This window comes from Otolemur garnettii, unplaced genomic scaffold (assembly GCF_000181295.1).
Source record: "Otolemur garnettii isolate 467f Iridium unplaced genomic scaffold, OtoGar3 scaffold00101, whole genome shotgun sequence".
In the NCBI taxonomy this organism is placed as follows: domain Eukaryota; kingdom Metazoa; phylum Chordata; class Mammalia; order Primates; family Galagidae; genus Otolemur; species Otolemur garnettii.
The window spans coordinates 396,727-419,304 of NW_003852496.1; the positions used below are offsets into that span (position 1 = coordinate 396,727).

The window sequence follows — 22,578 nt, forward strand, 5'->3', positions numbered from 1 at the left end:
CCTGGCCATTTTTTTGGTTGCAGCCATCATTGTTGTTTGGCGGGCCCAGGCTGGGGATTCGAACCCGCCACCTTAGTTGTATGTGGCTGGCACCTTAGCCGCTTGAGCCACAGGTGCCAAGCTGACCCAGCTATTTTTTGTTGCAGTTGTCATCATTGTTGTTTAGCTGCCTGGGCTGGGTTCGAACCCGCCAGCCTTGGTGCATGTGGCCAGTGCCATAACCACTATGCTATAGGTGCTGAGTCTAAGGCAGACAATTTTAAGCATTTCAACTTATCAGCTAAACACAGTCTCGGGAATAGTGAAAAATACGCAGCCTGGCTTTTCAATTTGATACAAGTATTTGAAAATAGACTTTAAGATTTCCAGGAAAATAATATGTTGGTGCATTTGCAACTCCATTTTCAGTTGACATAAGTACGTCACCTGCTAATTTTCACATGGAATGCACAAAGCTGAAATCTGACATCCAATTTAGAGAAAAAGTGGATCATGTCTCTTTACTGGACTGTTATCGGTCCTGTCTTCCCAGAGACAAATATCCCTTGCTTCACCATCTTGCCTTATTCATGTCATTGCTTTTTGACAGCACCTACACTTGCAAGCAACTATTGCAAGAATGAAGCACATTAAAAGTAAACTTCAAACCAAAATACCTGCTGAGCACCATGAGAACTCACTGAGAATTCCGACCACTTCCACCAAAACCAGATATTGATGCATTAGTTTCTCAAATACAATGTCAAATATCCCACTAGTTTTATGTTGCCCACTTTTCTTTTAACAATAAAAAATATCAAGAAAGACATTTTATTATTTAGATATGTACATTTTATATATTAGTAATCACAAACTTGGGACCTGCTCAACAATTTTAAAAGACTCTCTGAACCAGCTGCTGCCTAATTGGGATTATTATGTGAGGACGGTTTTGCTTATCTGTGATGGCAGATATCACAAAAATGATGCACAGACTTTTTTTTTTTGCTCATCAGTTTTTGTTAGTGTTTGTGTATTTAATGTGTGGCCCAAGACAACTCTTCTTCCAATGCGGCCCAAAGAAACTGAAAGGCTGGACACCTCTGGTCTAGACCATTTCCATCTCCCAGAAGACAGTTGTTCCTCTGTTATGGCTCCTGAAACCCTGGGTGTTTTCTAGAAACTCCCACAGATGGAGCTGTATGCCCTCTGCTCTGTTAGTTCTGGCTACTTTCCACATTCTGTCTTGAGAGGCCTCCACCTTGTTGCCCCTGGCCAGCGGCCCTTCTGTACTGTATGTTCTATTGTGTGCATGTGCTGACCATTTATTTATTCTTTCTATAGATAATGAACATTTGCATTGTTTCCAATTTTTAGCTATTGGAAATATTACTGCTGTGAGAAGCCTTGTACATGTCATTTTGGGGGTATAGCACTCATTTCTCCTGGTTGTACACACAGGAGTGGAATTGCAGGCTGTGTGTTTCACTTTAGTGAATAAATGAACAGTTTTCCAGAGAGATTAGATCCCACTAACAGGTATGAGAGTTCTAGTTGCCCCTCTCCAACATAGTTCTTTAATATTGCTTAGTCTCCCACTCATGTCAGCATCTCATAGTCCCTGTGACCATGGAGGGTGGCTACCTTTCCAAGTCACCATCTGATGACTCTGCGAGGAATTGCCTGCTGCTGTCTTCTGCCCACTTTTCTGTCAGGCTTTTTATTTTAATGATTTCTGGAAACTCTTCTTGCCAGTTCTAAGCATGGCAAGTACCTTCTCCCACTCCTTGGACTGCCTTTCACTTTCTGAGCAGTGCCTTTTAAGTGAAAGGTTCCTAATTTTAATGTAGTTCAGTGTTACGCAGTTCAGTCATTTCCTTATAGTTATTGCTTTTTGTGTCTTGTTTTAAAACTCTTTGCTGACCCCCAAGGTCATAAAGATGTCTTTTTACCATATCAAGTTTTGTTTTAATTTCTCAGAAAGATCTACAGATCACCTCTATTTACCCCATTGTAACCATTTCATTTGTAGATTCTTTGAGGATTTCTACATGTTACTTTGAATGACAATATTATGCCCTCCTTTGTGCTCCTAATCTCTTTTGTTCCTTTCTTTGCCCATTCAGAGCAGGAAAGCCTTCCCTTGCTCCTGACCTGTTCCTTGGGGGATGGCCAGCACTCTCCTGCAGGGTTCTTGTAGACACCTGCATTCATTCCCTATTGCTGCCATAACAAAATACCACAAAGTCAATGGCTTAAAACCACACAGATATGTCACTGTACACTTCTGTGAGTCAGAGGTCTGACTGCAGGCAAGGTGTGGTCAGCGCTGGACCTGTCTCCTGGGCCTCTCCAGCCTCTTGCACCTTGAAGCCAGCAGTGCAGCATGCTCCCAGTTGTGTCACATCACTCCAGCCCCTGCTCTGTCCTCACAGCTCTTGTGGCTTCTGATCCTCCTCTCCCTCCTACAAGGACCCTTCTGGATTTGCCAATGACAGTCTCCCTCTCTTAGGATCCTTAGCTTATCACATCTGCAAGGGTCCCTTCACCTTACAAAGTGACATAGTCACCAGTCTGGGGGTTAGGGTGTCTTGGGGGCCAGTACTCAGTCAATCACAATAATTTTTTTTATCAGATTGGAAGGTTCTTTTGCATTCCTAGGTTGCTAAGAGTTTTATTCAAAATTAAACTTTGAATTTTTTTTTTTTTGAGACAGTCTCACTATGTTGCCCTCTGCAGAGTGCTGAGGCATCACAGCTCACAGCAACCTCCAGCTCTTGGGCTTAAGCTATTTTCTTGCTATTCTCCCCAGGCACCCACCACAACGCCTGGCTACTTTTTGGTTGTAGTTGTCATTGTTGTTTGGTAGGCCTGGGTTAGATTCAAACCTGCCACCTCCGATGTATGTGGCTGGTGCCCTAGCTGCTGAGCTATAAGTGCCAAGCTTAAACTTTGAATTTTATCAAATATTTTTATTGCATCTGTTGGAATGATCATGTACTTTTCCCTCTCATTCTGTTAGTGGCCATACTACATTGACTGCTTATAAATGTTTGACTACCTTTGCATTTAGGGGGTGATTTTCTCCATTTGTGCTTGTGGCTTCATCTTGACCTTAGCACATTGATAATCATCATATCAATATTAACCATTCCTTAGCCACTTCACTGCAAATGCAACTTCTGTTTTCTTTTTGGAAAGATGGGATCTCACTATGTTGATTGGGCTGGTTTCAAGCTCCTTGGTTCAAGTGATCCTTCTGCTTCAGCTTCCCAACATTTTGGATTATTGATGTGAGCCACCATACCCTGCCCAATTTCTGTTTTCTGAAGGCTGTCTCCCCTAATCTACTTATAGTTAGGGAACCTTAGGAGAATTTCTTACTGCTTTATTTCTTGATTTCCATGCTGGTAAAATGGGGGCTCCAGTAATTCCTACCTCCTAGAGTAGTTATGAAAATTAAATCATAAAAAGTATCTGGTCTGGCCCATGATAGGTTCCAGCTTGGTTTTGTGACGGAGACAAGGGACGGGCAGCCCATGTGTGCTTGAGGCCAGTTTGGGGTCATAAAGACTCTTACTTCCCTGGCCCCTGGCCCCAAGCATCAGTTCCCAGGACTCTGAAATCAGGGCATCTGCCTCCTCCCTGGGCTGTCCGGGAGTAAGGAGAGCAAGCTAGTGCCAGCAAGGAAGTGAGGGGGCCTTGCTGCTCTGTTCACATCTGTGTCTCTGCTGCCCCCGCCCAACTTCTATGGTAGGCAACACCCACTTACCTTCTCCCACCTGAGCTCCCTAACAACCTCTGCTGCCTCAGATTCACCCTTCTTGCTCTCCAGGTCTATACTGGATTTTAAAATTCTTTTTATGACATTTCTGGGCGTGGGGGTGGTGTGGTGGTGGGGTGAGCCGCGTGCTCAGTTCACCCTCCACCTGACTTCCTGGCCTCCTGAGGTCACAGAGAGGCCCTTGGGCCAGTTCTGCAATCTCAAAGTCAGCACGTATAAGACCTTTATGTAGGTAAGGAGCAGGACAAGAGTCTGCCCTGTAAAGAAAACTGCACAAGCCCCTCCCAGCCTCTGGTCCCTCCCAGATTCCTACCAGCCTCGCTGGCCTCAGGCACTTTGTCCTTAGGCCTCCCCAGGAGACTTGGAGACTCCTGAAAAAATAAATGCAAGCTCACCAAGAGTGTCTGTCCACTGTTCACAACAACAGGCATGACAAGTGTCTGAGCTCAGTGTCACAGATCCAGGCCACCAGTTCATCACATACAAACAGTAGGTCTGGCTTCCCTCATCACTGAGTGTGGTTTCATGAGACATTAAGTGAAGAGGACAGGAAGGACTTTGTTCATGACGTCTCTTACAGATGCCAGAAACAGAAGCCCAACTCAAATCCCATAAAACAGCTCTACAGAGCTGGAAGGTCGCCAGGCATGGTGGCTTACCCTTGTAATCCCAGCACTTGGGAGGCTGAGGCTGGTAGATTGCCTGTGTTCACCAGTTCGAGACCGGTCTGAGCCAGAGCAAGACCTTGTCTCTAAAAATAGCTGGGCATTGTAGTGGGCTCCTGTAGTCCCAGCTACTTGGCAGGCTGAGATAAGAGAATCGCTTGAGCCCAAGAGTTTGAGGTTGCTGTGAGCTATGATGTCACAGCACTCTACTGAGGGAGACAAAGTGAGACTGTCTCAAAAAACACAAACAAACAAAAAAAGGGCTGGAAGGTCTAAGGCTGGACTTTAGGCATGGCTGGATCCAGGAAAGTGTTGTCACTTTGCTCATGAGGTCACCTGCTGGGCCGGGAGTCCACCCGGAGCCATGGCACAGACCACTGCTTGGCAGAGCTGGCCCCTCTCTCCAACGAGGTATCTCCCTTCCAGAGCCTGAGATCACTCCTGACCTTGAACTTAATCCTTTCCACCTGTCTGGGGTCGAGGATTTCTTCTTGCTCAGAGACCAGGAGCGGAACAGGGCTATTCAAGTGAGTACCCAGGACAGAGCCTGGCCCTGCACACAGCTTCCCTCTCTCAGCTGTCACATGTCCCTTTGCAGAAGAGGCACTATCCTCAGCTCACTCACTACAGAATAGACAATGGCTCACCCCTTCCTATAAGATCAGCTGGAAACCCCACCTTGCTCTCAGATGCCACACCTTTCCCATCCTGCCCAGTCCCTCACCACTGTGCCTGGTCCTTGGGCAGTTAAACTCCTCAGGATGGCTCGGCTACAGCCTCAGCCATCACACCACCACTTCCACTGCCCTTGCACAAAATGCCACCCCTTCCCTACACATACCTTGGTTTTCAAGGCCTATCTCAGGCCTCCTAGGCCCTCTCTACCCACCCCAAAGAACCACCCTTCCTGCTCCTGCCCTAGGTGGCCTCCTCTTGTCAGAATCCTGGAGTCAGACACACAGAGTGGCACACAGGGCACACACACGCTACTCAGCAGGCCCAGGGCCAGCCCGGACTCCTTGCCTCTGCCTTGTCTACGCCCTAGCCTGTCCCTCTAGCTTTCCCACCCTGCATGCCCAGAGGGGAGGATAGCCCACCCCCCCAGCCAGCCGGCCTGAGCAAGCATATTCATGTGTTCACTCCCACTCATGGGTGTGCAGCCATAGCCAGCCTTTACAGTCCCCATCTGGAGCCCACCAACTGCCTCTGTGCCACCTTGACTTGGGGCTCAGCATTCTGAGATTCTATAGGGCAGTCCAGGCCAGTCACATGGCATCAGCTGGGCATGGATGGAAATGCATTTTCTCCAACCCCACTCCAGGATCCAAATCAGAGACTCTGATGTAGGCCCCAAACCCTCCTTTCCCAGCCCTCCTGGGACACTGCGACCCACTTGGCCCAGGGAAGTGCCTTCGCCCAAAGCCAGACTGAGAAACCCACTCTTTGCAGAGCCTGGTGGTAGAAAATTGCTACAAACATACCAGCAGACCTCTCACAGACCCTCTCCTTAGAGACCCTACTCTTTCTTCTCCAATGAGAAGAGAATGAGTCTTTCCTCTCCCCAAGCCCGGCCCTAACTCCTGGCTGCCTCTACCTTCCTCTAAGACTCTATCCTGAACCTCATGCCCTCCCCCATCCCAGCACAGTGCCCCCCACCTCCGCTGACCCCAAGCAGCTGCCCGGTGTCTTGTAAAGTCAGACCTGCCACTGAGATTTGGCAGGTGACATTTCCTTACCCCTGTTACAATAGGAAGTACACATTTGTGGCTCCAGGCTGGACATGCCTGCCTTGAGCAGCGTTTGCTGCCTTAGGGAGGGTTCTTAGATCTCAGATGTATGTTGTGCCTGGAAGGTCCCAGGAGGAACCAGAAGTGATGCCAGAGAGCCCAAATACAGAGATATCCACTCAGGGCCCATACAGAGGGGTAGGAAGGTGCAGGGCTGGCAGGGCCCTCCGAGTCTTCAGAACCTGGACAGCAGTGGGGGAGGTGTATGGTGTAGGCCCCTCTGCCCCAGAGGAGGGGAGGCCATACCCCTCCCTCATGCCAACCTGGGCTGTCCTCCCAAGGGAGGCCTGGGGCCTGATGCAAGCACAGGAGGTGGAGGAAAGGTATGGCTGGCAGGCCAGCAGTGACCTTCAGACCAGCCTACACAGACAGCAGAGCTCCATCCAACTCTGGGTTTCAAGAAGGTTCTAGTTTCCCTGAACCTGTTTGTCAAAATACATTCACTCAGTTAAAGTTGAAATTCAGATAAAATGATAAATCATCTTTTTGGTCTGTCCGACGCTGTGTCCAGAAGCCCGTCTGACTGGGCATCCTGCACTTGGCCTGGGGCCTGCCTGGTGCTCCTAGAGGCCAATGGCTTCCCTGAGAGTCCTGTCCCAAGCCCAGCCCAGGCTGCCTTGCTCAGGGGCTGTCCCCCAGGAGCAGCCCACTGCACAGGCATCACCAGGTGACTGGTGGGTAGGCTGGGCAGGAGCGGAGCATGCACCCACCTGGCCTGATGCCCCCAGGAGCGTGAGCAGAAGAAGAGGATGCATGCACACGAGAAGACGACCTACTCCTCCAAGGGGTGGGCCAAGCACACCAGCCTGCAGCAGGAGCTGCAGCAGGTGGAAGAGGTTAAGGACCAGGACCAGCAGCTGCACGCCGTGCGGGATGCCAATGCCTGGAAGCTCGCCTGGACCAAAGGTGCCGCACTGCCACAGCTGCCAACATGGGTGGGGCCTTGGGTGGTCATACCCCAAACCCACAGATGTGGGAAGCTCCCTGTTTTCTTCAGCGCTTGCCACCCCCATACCATTCACCTGGCACAGATCAGAAGTGCTTGTCAAGTGCTTGGGAAAGGGTGGCCTTTCCTGTGTGACCTTTAACTTCCCATGGTCACCAAGGAAAATCTAAGAGCTTTCCAGTCACAGTACATTCATACCCCTTGTTGGTGGCTCTGCTTTCCTTGGTTTCAATTACCCAAGGTGAAAGTAGGTGAGTGTATTTGAGATACCTGGAGAGAAGGAGAGAAGGAGAGAGGGAGAGAGAGACCACATTCACCTAGCTTTTATTACAGCATATTGTTATATTTTATTGGTGTTGTTAATTTAGCCTACCTGATTCTCAAGTTAAACTCTATCATAGGTTCGGTTTTCCTGTTCATATGTACAGGAAAAAACAGTGTATATAGGGTACAGTGCTGCCTGAGATTTCAGGCACTCTCAGAGGCCTTGCTGTGTACCCTGAGAAGGGAAGACCCTAAGGTGGGACACTGTGTTGCAGGTGCTCTGATCACTGACAGACACAGTGGATACAGGCCGTACAATGTACAAACATTGGCAATTTAACTTTGTGATAAAGAGCATGGATCTGCAGCTAGGTTTCCCAGTTCTGATCATGCTCCAGCATTTAATGGCTTTGTGGTCATAGCTGAGTTGCCCTAACGCTTGGCACCTCAATACTCAGTACCCAGTATCTTTTGGCTGATAACAGTACCAACTCGATGGATGTGGGACTAGATGTGTTAATGCACTGAACACAGTAAGAAAGAGCAGTGTGAGTGTACAAACTGCTATCTTTATCACTCAGTAGGAAATCTTAAGTCCTGAGTATATATTAATATTCTGCCACCCCAGATCATAAATATAACAGTCAGAAAGAAGCTGTAGGGAGAATCCTGGGATGCTGTGGGATCACAGGTGCACTAAGTGTGAATGTAGAACATGAAAGGGCCTCAGCCTCCACCTCTGCCACCTGCACTGGCTGATGCACTTTGTGTGCCAAGCCCAGCACCATGGGGCAGCTTGGCAACTTTTTGTTGCCACGCCTATCTTCCATTCCCAAGACATGGGGAAGTGGCAGGTGGCCGGAGAGGCAGGCCCAGCAGGCTTGTGCCTGAGACTTGTCCTGGGGACCTGGACTCCCCATCAGGAGCTGGGCCTCTGTGAGGGGCAGAGATATCCCCAAGGACTTCTGGGGAGGCCAAGCCAGGCTCTGTGCCAGGCACCTGGATTCTTCAAGCACCAACCCCACCAGGGCTTTTCTGGAAAGGAAAGGATTTGAGGGACAAGGCCAGAAAGCCCCATGGATTTGAGTGCTCCATAGTCAGGAAGCACCCATGAAGTTCCTCGCTAGGGAGGTAGGGAGAGCATCCCGTGGCCCTTGGCCCCAAGCTTGCTACCCCTCTGATTGAGCTCCTAAAGGTTGTCCCAACGCCCACCTCAGGTTCCTCTCACCTGTTTAAACCCTGGCATTGGGGACTGCACTGCTGCCACACTGGGCCCTGCGTGGGGCTGAGCAACCCCGGTAGAGATGGCAGTGCTCTGCCCAGGCCTAGGCGGTGAGCCTCCCTCTTGTCATGAAAACCAGCTGGAATTTCCAGAGCCTCATTACAAGTGAGAAGGGTGTGACAGCAAGAGAGGCCCAGGTCAGACAGAGCAAGCACTTCCCCCTGGCGTGACTCCAGCACAGAGAATGTGGAGACAGAGGACCAGCACTACCTCCAGGGTCCTGTAATTACCACTCAAGAGCCTGGGAGGACCCCTCTGCAGATTCACAGAGTCCCTCCCTGTCCTGGGCTGGGCCTGGGCCTCTCCCTCCCACTCACCTGCCTCCTCTCCTTGCAGAAAAGAAGGTGTTGCCTGAGGACATGGGCAGCTTCCTGAAACGCCAGCGCCAGCTATTCCTCCTACAGGTAGGCCCAGCACCTCCTGTGTGAGGGTGCCTGCTGAGCTGGCAGGGCCAGTGACTCCCACTCTGGTGGTCCCTAGTATGCCCTGGAGGTGAAGCGGAGTGAGATGCAGCAGCTGGAGATACTGACAGAGAGGGAGGAGGCCAGGCTGGAGCAGGCAGAGAAGGCCCTGGAGAAGGATGCCGTCTTGTTCGATGAGTTCCTCAGGGAGAACGATCGCAGCTCTGTGCAGGCCTTGCGGATGTGAGCCCATGCCCAGGGCGGCTCGCCTCTCACCAGTGTCCCCAGGGCCTGTGTACACCCTGGCCCACCCTCTGTGACTTCCCTGGAAGGATCAGGGACTACCACAAGCCCAAGGGGTTGAGGGACAGCAGAAACCCTGACAGGGAGCTCTAAACCTGCCCCAGTCTCACCTAGCTCAGGGCCTGAGGGCTGTGCTTGCTCCCCCTGAACAGTCCAGACCAGCCACTGCCCCAACCCCACCCCTTTCAGGGCTGAAAAGGAGACCAAAGCCAAGGTGGAGAAGATCATTGAGATCCAGGACCTCACCGCTCAGATCATGAATATCAAAAGGTAGGGTCAGAGGGGCGCTGGCCCTTGGCTGGCCTGGTTCCTGTCCCTCAGAGTTAGCTCATAGCCAAAGAGAGCCTAGCACCATGCATACCTCTCTGGGACTTCAAGCTCCCAGAAGGCTGTTGCCCATGGACTGGGAGACTGAGGCCAAGAGAGATTCAAGACTTTCCCAAGGCCACACCCCTGGGAGGAGGCCTGCTTGGCTTGGAGGCTTCTGGGCTCCAGACTGCAAGAGAGGCAGAGTCTCTAAGGCAGAGAGGAGTTTGAGAACCACTAAGGGCTGCAACTCTGGTCCCTGCAAAGTAGTGCCTTTATCCCACACTCGGCCTGTTCAGGAGAACAAGGAGCCCACCAGGCATGGGGAGGGCTTGACTGCTACCTTTCCCTCCCTGGACAGTGAGATCTCCAAATTTGAAGATACTCTGCACCATTACAAGATCTATAAGGATTTCTTATACAAGTTGTCACCCAAGGAATGGCTTGAACAACAGGAGAAGAAATACATGGCTCTCAAAAAGGCCAAGGGGGTCGTGGAGGTCCCCAAAGAGAACAGTGTTGTCCTCCTTGAGGACAAAAGTAGCAGAAAAGAGGATGCAGGATCCCACGGTGAGCGCTGCCAGTGGCCCACCAAGACCCCAAGTCCAGCTCACAGGGGCTATGCAGGCTTCTAGCCCACAAGTGGCTTCTTCACACCTTCACAGCTCCTGCTGGGCTCTGTGGGGGTCGGGGGGCTGCATTTGCTTAGGGGAGAGGGCCAGCCTCACCCTCAGGGGCTGCTAGCACCTCTCTCCTCCTGGGCCTGGGGGTGCGGCAACTGGATGAGTCCTGGGGAGCCCAAGCAGTGTCACCTGAAGGTTGGTTCCCCTCAGGTCATCTGGGACCCTTCCTTTGCTTCCTGTAGGACCAGGGATTAAGGGCAAGATATCCCACACAGGGGCCAGAGGTATGTGACTGCTCCAGTTTGGAGGGTGGCCCACACCCCAGACTAGGGTGCCTGGAAAATACTCCCCTGCTTCTTCCAGAAAACCAGGGCAAAAAGAGGTCCTCAAAGTCTCTACAGGGGATACAGCTGGGATCGGACTTGTTCAGTATCAATTCCCAGTCAAGCAGCAGGAGAGGGTGAGTGGCCTGCCTTGGGGGGTCTTAGAAGGGATGAGGCCCTGGAAGGGAGCACTCCCTGATGGCACTAGACATGATGAGGCAGAAATATTAAGGAGAGACAGCAGGTGGGTGAGGAGGCAGAGGGGACAGGCTATGGGCAGGAGCCTCCACTGTGGTTTCCAAGAGAGGGAAAGCAGGTGGGTTAAGCAGGCTGAAATAGTTCATTAGTTTGCGCATCTTCAGGTCTCTGGGGTCCAGAGCTGCCCCCAGTTGTCTGGTCCTGGCTCTGGGAGGATCAGGGCAGGGTGTAGTGGTCTTGCGGATGAGTGTCCAATAAAGGGATAGAGGAGGCAGCTGGGGATGGGCTGTCATGGGAGTAGCCAGCATCTGTGTTCCATGGTGAGTCTAGCCCCCAGGAAGGGTAGTCCCTCCAGGGTCAGCACCCCCCCAGTACCACACCCCCTGTCAAAGCATCAAGATACAAAAAAGTCAAAGACATGTGTAAGTGCTACAGGGGGGAAGTGTCTTGTATGGTTCTAATGGCATTTTCCTGATGACAAATAGGAACATACTTCATCTTTATTGGCCATTTGGATAGTCTCCTTTGTGAAGTATCTGATTTTTATTGGATTATTGACCCTTTTCTTATGGTTTCCTATTAGTTCTTTGTATAGTTCTTTCTGGGTACTAGCCCTTTGTGTGAGTGTAGTGCAAATATCTTCTAGTCTGTGCCTTGCCTTATTATGCCTTTAATATTGTCTTTTAGAGAGTAGGAATTTTTTTTTTAAGACAGAGTCTTGGCTCAGCGCCTATAGCTCAACCGGCTAAGGCGCCAGCCACGTACACCTAAGGTGGCGGGTTCGAATCCCCAGCCCGGACCCGCCAAACAACAATGACGGCTGCAACCAAAAAATAGCCGGGCGTTGTGGCGGGCGCCTGTGGTCCCAGCTACTTGGGAGGCGGAGGCAGGAGACTTGCTTGAGCCCAGGAGTTGGAGGATGCTGTGAGCTGTAATGCCACGGCACTCTACCCAGGGGGACAGCTCGAGGCTCTGTCTCAAAAAAAAAAAAAAAAAGACAAAGTCTCACTCAGTGGGCCTCGGGTTGAGTGCTGCGGTGTCATAGCTCACAGCAACCTCAAACTCTTGGACTCAACCGATCCTCATCCCTCAGCCTCCTGAGTAGCTAAGACTATAGGCACCTGACACAACGCCCGGCTATTTTTAGCAACGGGGTCTCACTCTTACTCAGGCTGGTCTCCAACTCCTGAGGTCAGGAAATCCACCCACCTAAGCCTCTCAGAGTGCTGGGATTACAGGTGTGAGCCACCACACCTATATAAGAATAGGAATTCTTAATTTTAATGAAGTCCAGTTTGCTAATCTTTTCTTTTATAGTTGGTGTGTTTTGTGTTCTGCTTAAGAAATCTTTGGGAACCTCAAAGTCACTGAAATGCTCTCCTGTGTTTTTTTGTGGAAGCTTTATCACCTTGAATGAGGGAGGGAGGGGGATAGGGGAAGTAGGCCTCTGGGGCTAAAGGGGTCACTCTGTCCTCTCTCTGCCTGGTGGCACCTCACTCTCATTTGCAGGCCTGTATCTGCCACTCATCCCGCCATCCTCCATCTTCCCTTCTGTAGAACTGCTAGAGGCCCTCCTGTGACTGGTCCTCGCTTGCTCTTAAGCTCCACAGCTATATGGGTGTCTTTACCCTCAACCTCCCATGTCCCAAACTGATACTTCTCCTGTTGGAAAAGGACCCAACTTCTCCAGGGTCCAAGCTCATCTTCCATCCTGGAGCCTTGTGGAAGAGACCAGCCCCCATCAGGCACTGGTGCAGGGCCAGGCACACACTGCTTGTTAACACTGATCCCTGTGCTGCCCTGTCAGGGATATCACTTCAGTTCAGTGTTGAACAGAGTTTCTAGGATAGGCAGTGCTGGCCCTCAGTCCTGGAGCACCCAGCCAGGCAGGCCCCTTGTCTGGGAGAGCTACTGAGACAAGAGGTCTGGGCTCAAACTGTCCTGGCCCCTCTACCTGTTAGCCATGCTGACCACGGCTGAGTAAGGTTTGGCAGGTTGTGAGCTGCACCAAATGCTCAGCCAGGAGGACAGGAAGGGCCCATCCCGCAACGTCAGGCCAGGCACCCTGGCCCAGGCTATGTCCATCTGGAGCATAGATTCTTAGGAAAGCATCTTATGGACTGGCAGTGCCCTGCAGGTGAGGTCGCTGGCTCTCTGAGCTATGCATTCCTCATTTATAAAGGGTGTCAGTGTGAGGCACAGACCCGGTGAGTGCCTCAGTTGTCATCACACCCCCTCCTCTGGGAAGCCCTCCTGGGTCCCCCCAGGAGCTCCCACAGGGCTTGTACTTATGCCTCTCCACTTAAGGGGCGTCAGGGCCTGGCATCTCCAAGGCCCCAGCCCAGGTCCCTGGGGCACCTGCTCCTTAGCCAGCAGAAGCTGCAGATCCTGGGCAGGCTGGAAGGGGCCTAAATGAATGTTTTCGAAATTGGTGGAGCTGAAGTCCCCATCCAGTGTGGCCTCCCAAGGCCCCACATTGAGTGTGCAAAGCCCACAAAGCTTTCTTTGTACCCCTGTGGTTAGGCCTAGGAAAGGCCTTGCCCTATCAGGTGTTTAGGGTCAGCTGGAAATGGCCTCTTGTCTTTGACAGTTGTGAGGGGCCATCAAGGCATGAGGATTAGTTGAGCTCAAGAGTTTAAGGTGCTTATGGTCAGCTGGAAATGGCCTCCTGTCTTTGACAGTTGTGAGAGGCCATCAAGACTGACTCTAGCTGGGGAAAGTAGCGCTCAAAAAAGGAATTGGGAGGGCAGTCACAAAGGCAAAGGGAGTGGTGAGGTAGAGTCAGCCCCTGGAGAACAAGAGCCAAAAGGTGCTGATAGGACAGGAGCAGAGTGACCTCTGGTGCGGGACAGGACAGCTGTGGGCAGGTGCCATGAAGCCAAGCTTTATGCCAGCTGGAGTGAGATAAGCCTACTGGATGTTGAAACTACCACCTGGTTTCAGTGCAAGAGCTGGGGGCCGTGAGGAGGCTTGGGCCACCCTCTGGGCAACGTGTGGGCAAGAGAAAGGACTGACCAGACGGGTGGGGGAGAGACTCGCCAGAGCCGCCTCTGTGCCCCTCCCCGCTGCCGCCTGCCCAGGCCGGTCCCTAAGCACTGATGCGGCGGTCTCTTCGCAGGTCGAACTCTCCCGTTCCCCAGCAGGAGGACAGCGACAGCGACGGGGAGGTCAGTGGTCCGATTTAAGGCTGGGCTGCGACAGCCGACCCCTCCCTTGCCTCCAAGCCCCATATGGTCCCCACCCGCGCACCAACCAGCCCCCCTCTGCCCTACCTCTCCTCCTCCTCTGCCCCGGCCCTCTTCTTCCCGCCTCCTCCCCTTCCCTTCTTCTTTTTCGCCCCGCCCCCCACTTCCCTTCTCCTCCTCTGTCCTCCCTCTCCCCTCCCCTTTCCCCCAGCCCTTCCCTCTCCCTACTTGCTCGGCTCTGCACTGCCAGCTCCCCCAGCCCCTGGCCGAGTACGGCTCCCGCCTGCCCCGCCGACTGGGCTCGGTTGCAGGAGCTGGAGCTCTACTTCACGGAGCCCCAGCAGCTCCTGGACGTCTTCACGGAGCTAGAAGAGCAGAACCTGTCACTGATCCAGAACACGCAGGAGATGGAGGAGACCTTGGAAGACCTGGGCCGCAGCTTGAAAAACACCAAGATCCGCATGTAGGTCCCAAGCGGGGGCCAGCCCGGGTGGAGGGTGGAGGCGTGTCCCGGTGGACTGGGTGGGGCCGCAGGGCCGCACCCTTAGCGCAGCCCTCCGAGGACTCCTCCCCACGTTCCCTAGGGCAGCAGCAAGGGTGGGGCTAGGAACGTGGGCGGCCTGTGCGCTGGAGGACCTGGGCGTGGTGAGTTGTGCGGTCACACTTGTCCTATGGGGGTGGGGGTGGGGCTCTGGGGAAGGGGCCTGGAGGAAGGGAAGGTAGTTTGGAGGAGGGAGGCGGCTGGGCTTGTCCAGCCAGCATAATGGCCGGGGCCCTGGGAAGACCCTGGGGAATCCCAACCCTCCGGTTCAGGCCAAAGGGGCAGAGGAGAAGGCAGGCAGCTGCCCAGCTCTCACCTGGAGCCCATCTGAGGCTGTAAATGGCCCCTCCTGCTGGGTAGGCACCAGCCATCCCAGTCTCTCTGCACAGGTACCCACTGCCTCGGCCCAGGAGGTCAGGGGCGGGGCGTGGGAAGGCACTATTAGAGCAGTGGTTCTCAACCTTCCTAGTGCCGCGGCCCTTTAATACAGTTCCTTACGTTGTGGTGGCCCCCAACCATAAAATTATTCCTCACGGCATGAAGAACTGTATTAAACGGTCGCGGCATTAGGAAGATTGAGAACCACTGGCTAGAGGACAGTGAGGTGAGGCCTGGCTAGAGCCGGGAATTATCTGTTCACTCCTCAGCACTGACTGAGCTTTTCTTCTGGGTCAGGCCTGGGCCTCAGCCCTGGAAGGAGCTAGTAGTTGGTGGCAGCAGACGCACAAACAGGTTCACAGATTTGACTTGCAGCTAGTGACATGTGCTAGAGGGAAATAAATCAAACAATTTGTGAAAAGGGCAGAAATGGAGGGTGACAGCAGATGGGAAAGGACAGGAAAGGCTTCCAGGAGAAAATGTCATGTGGTCCAGAATCTTCCTGAGGGTTGGGGCAGAGGTAACAAGTACGAAGGTGGGAGTCAGCTGAGCCTTCGGTGTCCTATGGGGAAGCCATGCTCCTTAGTACCACGTCCTGTTGATCCAACGTGGCTGGGAGTCTCCAGAATGATTTGAAATGGATTTGAAACCATCAGCACTCTGGCAAAATTGTTTTCCCTGGAAAGCTTGAAGGTGTCAGAGACACAGAGAGATAATCTGGGAGAGCCAGGAAGCCTCTCAGATTCCCAGAGAATCTGGCAAGAAGACAGGCCCCTCACCAACAAGTGCAGGTACACACATATCTCCTAGGAGAATGCCGGGGTGACGGGGTGACATCAGCAGCTGATCTTTGCCTGCTGAGCCATCCCTGAGAGCTCCAACACTTTGCTTCTAGGGATGTCACAGCCTACTGATTCATTTAATTTCCATGAATTCAAATACCCTTTCTCAGAAAAAAAATATAATTTCTTAAAAATATAAAATAGGCTCAGCGCCTATAGCTCAACCGGCTAAGGCGCCAGCCACGTACACCTAAGGTGGCGGGTTCGAATCCCCAGCCCGGACCCGCCAAACAACAATGACGGCTGCAACCAAAAAATAGCCGGGCGTTGTGGCGGGCGCCTGTGGTCCCAGCTACTTGGGAGGCGGAGGCAGGAGACTCGCTTGAGCCCAGGAGTTGGAGGTTGCTGTGAGCTGTAATGCCACGGCACTCTGCCCAGGGGGACAGCTTGAGGCTCTGTCTCAAAAAAAAAAAAAAAATATATATATATATATATATAAAATAGATAGTAATCCTAATAGGCCTATATCTGTTACAGATATTGAATCAGTAACTAATAACTTTCCAAAAGGGAAAAAGCCCTTAGGCCTAGAAGCGTCCACTGGTGAATTCTACAAAATTTTCAAGAAAGACATTATACCAATAATGTACAATCTCTTTCAGAAGATAAGCAGAGGGAACACTTCCTCGCTCATTTTACTAGGCCAGCAAGACCCTAATACTGAAAGCAGAAAAAGATACTACAAGAAAGGAAAAATCCAGAACAGTATCTCTCATCCACACTAATGCAAAAATCCTTTTCAAAATATTAGCAAATTGAATCCAACAAGGTGTAAAAAGAACTATCTGCCATAACCAAGTGGGATTTGTCCCAGGTATGCAAGGCTGGTTCAGTATCTGAAAATTAATAAATGTAATCCATCATATCAACAAGCTAAAGAAGAAAAGTCACACGATGCTTATAAAGAAAAGGTATTTAACAAAATCCAACACCCATTCATATAAAAACTTAACACACTGGGCCTACAAGTGAATTTCTTCAATTTGATAGATAACATTGACCAAAACAAACAAAGAAATAAATAAATACATAAAATAAAACTACAGCTAACATCATACTTAATCGTGGAAAATCTAGAAGATTTCCACTGAGATCAGAAACACAGCAAGGATGTCTCTTCCAACCAGTCCTTTTCAACACTGTACTGGAAGTCCTAACAAATGCAATAAGGAAAAAGGGAAATAAAATGTATACAGATTGGGATGGAAGAAATAAAACTGTCTTTATTTGTAGGTGACATGATTATCTGTATAGATAATCCAAAAACAACAAAAAACTTCTAGAACTAATAAGCTATTTTAGCAAATTTGCAGGATATAATTTTAAGATAACAAAAGTCAATTGCTTTGCCATATGCTAGCAATGAACAAGTGGAATTTGGAATTAAAAACACAGTACCATTTACATTAGCACTCAAAAAAACGAAGTAGTTAGGTATCTAACTAAATACGTACAAAATCTAGATGAGGAAAACTGCAAAATTCTGATGAAGTCAGATAATAACTAAATTAATGGAAACATAATCCATGATCATGGATAGGAAGACTCGATTTTGTCAAGAGGTCAGTTCTTCCCAGTTCTGTTTGTAGATTCAATATAATCTAATTAGAATCCAATAAATTATTTTGTGAGTGTTGACAAAAACTTATTTCAAAAGTTTATATGGAGAGAAGCAAGAGATCCAGAATAGCCAACACAGCACTGAAGAACAAGAAAATTAGAGGATTGACACTACCAACCTCATTATATTACTAAAATTATAATAAGAAAGATAGCAATTAACTTGGTGAAAGAAAGTCAAATAGATTAATGGTACAGAATAGAGAGCCTAGTAATTGGCCCACATAAATATAATCAATTGATCTTTGACAAAGGAGCAAAGGTAAAACAGTGGGGCAAAAATCTTCCTGGGCCTCTCAAGTCGCTGAGACTACAGATTTGCACCACTACACCCAGCTATTTTTTTTTTTAATTTTATTTTTTGTAGGGACAGAGTTTCATTGTGTTGCCCAGACTAGACTTGAACTCCTGGCCTCCATGTTGTTTCCAACTTGGTCTCCCAAAGTTCTGGGATTACATGTGTGAGCCATCACACCAACTCCTCCTCTTCTATTTTTTGGAAGAAGTTAAGAAGGATTGGTGCTAATTCTTTAAATGTTTGGTGGAAGTTCCCTATGAAGCCATGTAGTCCTGGGCTTTTCTTCATTGGGTGTTTTTTGATTACTACTTCAATCTCTGTATTTGTTTGACCTGTTTATATTTTTATATCTTCTTGATTCAATCTTGGCACAACAGTTTGAATGTTTCTAAGAATTCATCTATTTTCAGTTGTCCAGTAGTTTCTTGTGATCATTTTTATTTCTGTGGCATCAATTTTGATGTCACTTCTTTAATTTCTGATTTTATTTAAACCTTTTGACCTATGTATTTTCTTGAATCTAACGTGAGTCTCTTGTAGACCATTTATAGTTGGGTCTGAAATCTGTCTAGGCACTCTGCATCTTTTGATTGAGGACTTTGATCCATTTACATTTAAAATAAATTGATAGTTAAGGACTTACTGTTGCCATTTTGTTGACTATTTTCTGCCTTTTAGTTCTCTTGTTCCTCTACTTCTCCCCTGCTATCTTTTTGGTTTGATAACTTATTGCAGTGATATGCTTTGATTCTTTTTTTATCTTTTATCTATCTACTGTGTTTTTAATAGTTATCATAAGACTTGCATTGAGCATCTTACAGTTACAAGTTTATTACAAGCTGATAACAACATCAATCACATACAGATATTACATTTACTCACCCCTACTTTATGCTACTAATTTCATATTTGATTTTTAATTTTTTAATTTTTATTTATTTATTTATTTATTTTGAGACAGAGTCTCAAGCTGTCACTCTGGGTAAAGTGCTGTGGTGTCACAGCTCACAGCTCACAGCAACCTCAAACTCTTGTGCTTAAGCAATTCTCTTGCCTCAGCCTCCCAAATAGCTGGGACTACAGGCACCCACCACAATGCCTGGCTTTTTTTTTTCTTTTTTTTTGTAGTTGTCATTGTTGGGCAGGCCGGGGCTGGATTCAAACCTGCCAGCTCTGGTATATGTGGCTGGCGCCCTAGCTGCTGAGCTACAGGTGCCAAGTCCCTATTTGACTTTTTAATATTATAACCACTAACGACTGTTTGAGATTATAGTTATTCTTTTTGTTTTCCTTTTATTAAGTCATATACACATAGATCATGAATACATTTATGCATATGTGGGGTACAACATGTTGATTTTTTTATACAATTTGGAGTGCTTACATCAAACTAAATAATATAGCTTTCGCCTCATTTACTTGATTATTGTGTTAAGACATTTATATTCTATACTTGATAGATTTGACTTGTACCCTTGCAATATGCTCCTAGGTGTGGTCCCACTGCTTGCCCTCCTTCTATCAAATCTCCCCCCTCCCCTCCCATCCCCCTCCACTTCTCTCCTTCATCCTAGGCTATAGTTGTGATTGATCTTTCATAGGAAAGTGTGAGTAAATATAAATTGGTTTCATAAAAGTACTGAGTACATTGGATATTTTTTCTTCCATTCTTGAAATACTTTACTAAGGAGAATATGTTCCAGCTCCATCCATGTAAACATAAAAGAGGTAAAGTCTCCATCTTTTTTAAGGCTGCATAGTATTCTATGGTGTACACATACCACAATATATTAATCCATTCATGGGTCAATGGGCACTTGGGCTTCTTCTATGACTTGGCTATTATGAATTGAGCTGCAATGAATAATCTGGTGCAAATATCTTTGTTGCAAAGTGATTTTTGGTCTTTTGGATGTACACCTAGTAGAGAAATTGCAGGATCAAACGGTAGGTCTATTTTTAGATCCCTGAGTGTTCTCCAAACTTCTTTCCAAAAGGAACGTATTAGCTTCCATTTCCACCAGCAGTGCAGAAGTGTTCCCTTTTATCCACATCCATGCCGACATCTGTAGTTTTGGGATTTTGTGATGCGGGCTACTCGTACTGGAGTTAGATGATATCTCAAAGTGGTTTTGATTTGCATTTCTCTGATGATTAAAGATGATGAGCATTTTTTCATGTGTCTATAGGCCATGCGCCTGTCTTCTTCAGAGAAGCTTCTGTTCAAGTCTCTTGCCCATAATGAAATGGGATCACTTGTTCTTTTCTTATTAATAAGTTTGAGTTCTCTGTGGATTCTGGTTATCAGACCTTTGTCAGAAATATAACCTGCAAATATCCTCTCCCATTCTGTCTACTTGCTTTACTTACTGTGTTCTTGGCAGTGCAGAAGCTTCTTAGTTGGATCATACAGTTATTCTTAATACCTTTGTCTTTTAAATTTTATTCTGGGGTTAAAAGTGATTTGTGTACCACCATTACAGTATTACAATATTCTGTCTTTGTCTATATGTTTACCTTTACTGCTGAGATTTCGACTTTTTTTTGTTTGTTTGTTTTGAGACAGAGTCTCACTATGTCGCCCTGGGTAGAGTGCTGTGGTGTCACAGCTCACAGCAACCTCAAACTCTTGGGCTTACGTGATTCTCTTGCCTCAGCCTCCCAAGTGCTGGGACTACAGGTGCCTGGTACAATGCCCCGCTATTTTTTGGTTGCAGTTGTCACTGTCGCTTAGCAGGCTCGGGCTGGGCTTGAACCTGCCAGCCTTGGTGTATGCGGCTGGCGCCCTACTCACTGAGCTACAGGAGCTGAACCGAGATTTATACTTTCATATGCTTTTGTGTTAATATTTAGCAACTTTTTGTTTCATTGTATAGAACTCCCTTAGCACTTCTTGTAAGGCAGGCCTAGTGGGTGAAGAATTCCTTGAGGTTTTGTTTATCTGGAGAATTCTTTATCTCTTCTTTATTTTTAAAGGGTAGTTTTGCTGGGTATAGTCTTCTCAGCCATATTTTTTGTTTTTTCTTTTAGTATTTTGACTGTATCATCCCATTTTTTCCTGGCCTGCAATATTTCTGCTGAGAAATCTGATTGTCTTATGAAAATGTCTTTGTATGTGATGAGTTGCTTTTCTCTTAATCTTTTCAAAATTCTTTATCTCAACAATCACAGACCTCTTAAATTCTACCTATTTGGCAATCTTTAGGTTTCACAAACATGGATGTCCATTTTCCTCCTCAGACTTTGGAATTTTTCATTCATTATTTCTTTAAATAAGCTACCTTGATTATTGGGGGTGTATATATATACACACACACATATATCTTCTATATAGAAGAAATTAAGACCTAGTCTTTGATTAGCAGGGTGACCGAAGTTTATAATAATCTATGTATTTCAAAATATCTAGAAGAGAATAATTCAAATGTTGATGGATATCCCAGTTACACTGATTTGATCCTTGAAAATTATATGAATATATTAAATCATATATATTTTGAAAATATGTATGACTATTATATATCAATAAAAATTAAAATTAAAGACTAAGCTTTCTTATGACTGAGTGCAGTGAGTTATGTCTATAATCCTAGAACTCTGGAAGGCCAACGTGGACGGATTGCTTGAGCTCAGGAGTTGAAACCAGCCTGAGCAAGAACGAGACCATATCTCTACTAAAAATGGAAAAATTAGCAGGGCACTATGGTGAGCACCTATAGTCCCAGCTACTCAGGTGGCTGAGGCAGGAAGATCACCTGAACCCAAGAGTTTGAGGTTGCTGTGAGTTAGGCTGATGCCATGGCACTCTAACCTGGTTAATAAGAGTGAGACTGTGTCTCAAAAAAAAAAAAAAAATTAGTTTTTCTGCCCTTTCTCTCTTCTTCTTAAACCTTCATAATGTATACATTGTTTCACTTGATGGTATTCCTAAGTCCAACAGGCTTTCTTCTTTTTCATTTTTTCCCTCTTTTGTTACTCTAATTTCATATGACTTGTCTTTGAGTTTATTGAATCTTTCTTATGCTTGATCTAGTCTGCTGTTAAAGCTTTTTTTTTTTTTTTTTTTGAGACAGAGCCTCACGCTCTCCCCCCTGGGTAGAGCACTGTGGCATCACAGCTCACAGCAACCTCCAACTCCTGGGCTCAAGTGAGTCTCCTGCCTCAGCCTCCCAAGTAGCTGGGACCACAGGCGCCTGCCACAACGCCTGGCTATTTTTGGGTTGTAGCTGTCATTGTTATTTGGCGGGCCAGGCTGGATTTGAACCCGCCACCTTAGGTGTACACGGCTGGCGCCTTAGCCACTTGAGGCACAGGCACTGAGCCTGCTGTTAAAGCTTTCTATTGAATTTTTCAATTTTGCATTCTTCAGGTCTAGGATTTTTTTTTTTCTGGTTTATATTTCTTTATTGAAGTTGTTACTTTGTTCCTGCTTTGTTTTCCTGATTTTGTTGTTATTTATCTATATTTTCTTATAATTCACTGAGCTTCTATAAGAGAGTTATTTTGAATTCCTTGCCAGGCAGTTCATGTATCTCTATTTCTTTATGGCTAGCTATTAGAGTTTCTTTATGTTCCTTTTGTGGTGTCATGTTTCCCTGATTCTTCATGATCCTTGTGACTGTGCATGGATGTCTGTGCATTTGAAGAAGTACATACCTTTTCCAGTCTTTACAGACTGGTTTCAGCAGGAAAAGACCTTCACTAGTCAGCTCAGCCAGAGATTCTGCTTGAGATAGCTAGGGAGATCTGTGGGCAGTGCCTGCTGCTAGGGTCCATGGTGGTGGGCCTGCTGTGGGAATCTGCACACTGGAGGCTGTGAGCCCTGCCCCTATTCTTTGTTCCCAGCTTTCCCC

General features: G+C 47.9%; 1 protein-coding gene across 1 annotated transcript in view; it reads left to right on the plus strand.

Annotated features, from left to right (window-relative positions):
* CFAP100 (cilia and flagella associated protein 100) overlaps positions 1–22,578 on the plus strand; it is a 32,599-nt gene that overhangs the window by 4,402 nt on the left and 5,619 nt on the right. The window contains exons 2-11 of the mRNA XM_023516963.1: positions 4,855–4,955; positions 6,944–7,121; positions 9,044–9,111; positions 9,188–9,351; positions 9,601–9,681; positions 10,079–10,287; positions 10,583–10,624; positions 10,704–10,769; positions 13,955–14,028; positions 14,358–14,509. Of these exons, the coding sequence (XP_023372731.1) occupies positions 6,965–7,121; positions 9,044–9,111; positions 9,188–9,351; positions 9,601–9,681; positions 10,079–10,287; positions 10,583–10,624; positions 10,704–10,769; positions 13,955–14,028; positions 14,358–14,509 (1,013 nt within the window). The 5' untranslated portion in view covers positions 4,855–4,955; positions 6,944–6,964. The remainder of the gene's footprint in view (positions 1–4,854; positions 4,956–6,943; positions 7,122–9,043; positions 9,112–9,187; positions 9,352–9,600; positions 9,682–10,078; positions 10,288–10,582; positions 10,625–10,703; positions 10,770–13,954; positions 14,029–14,357; positions 14,510–22,578) is intronic.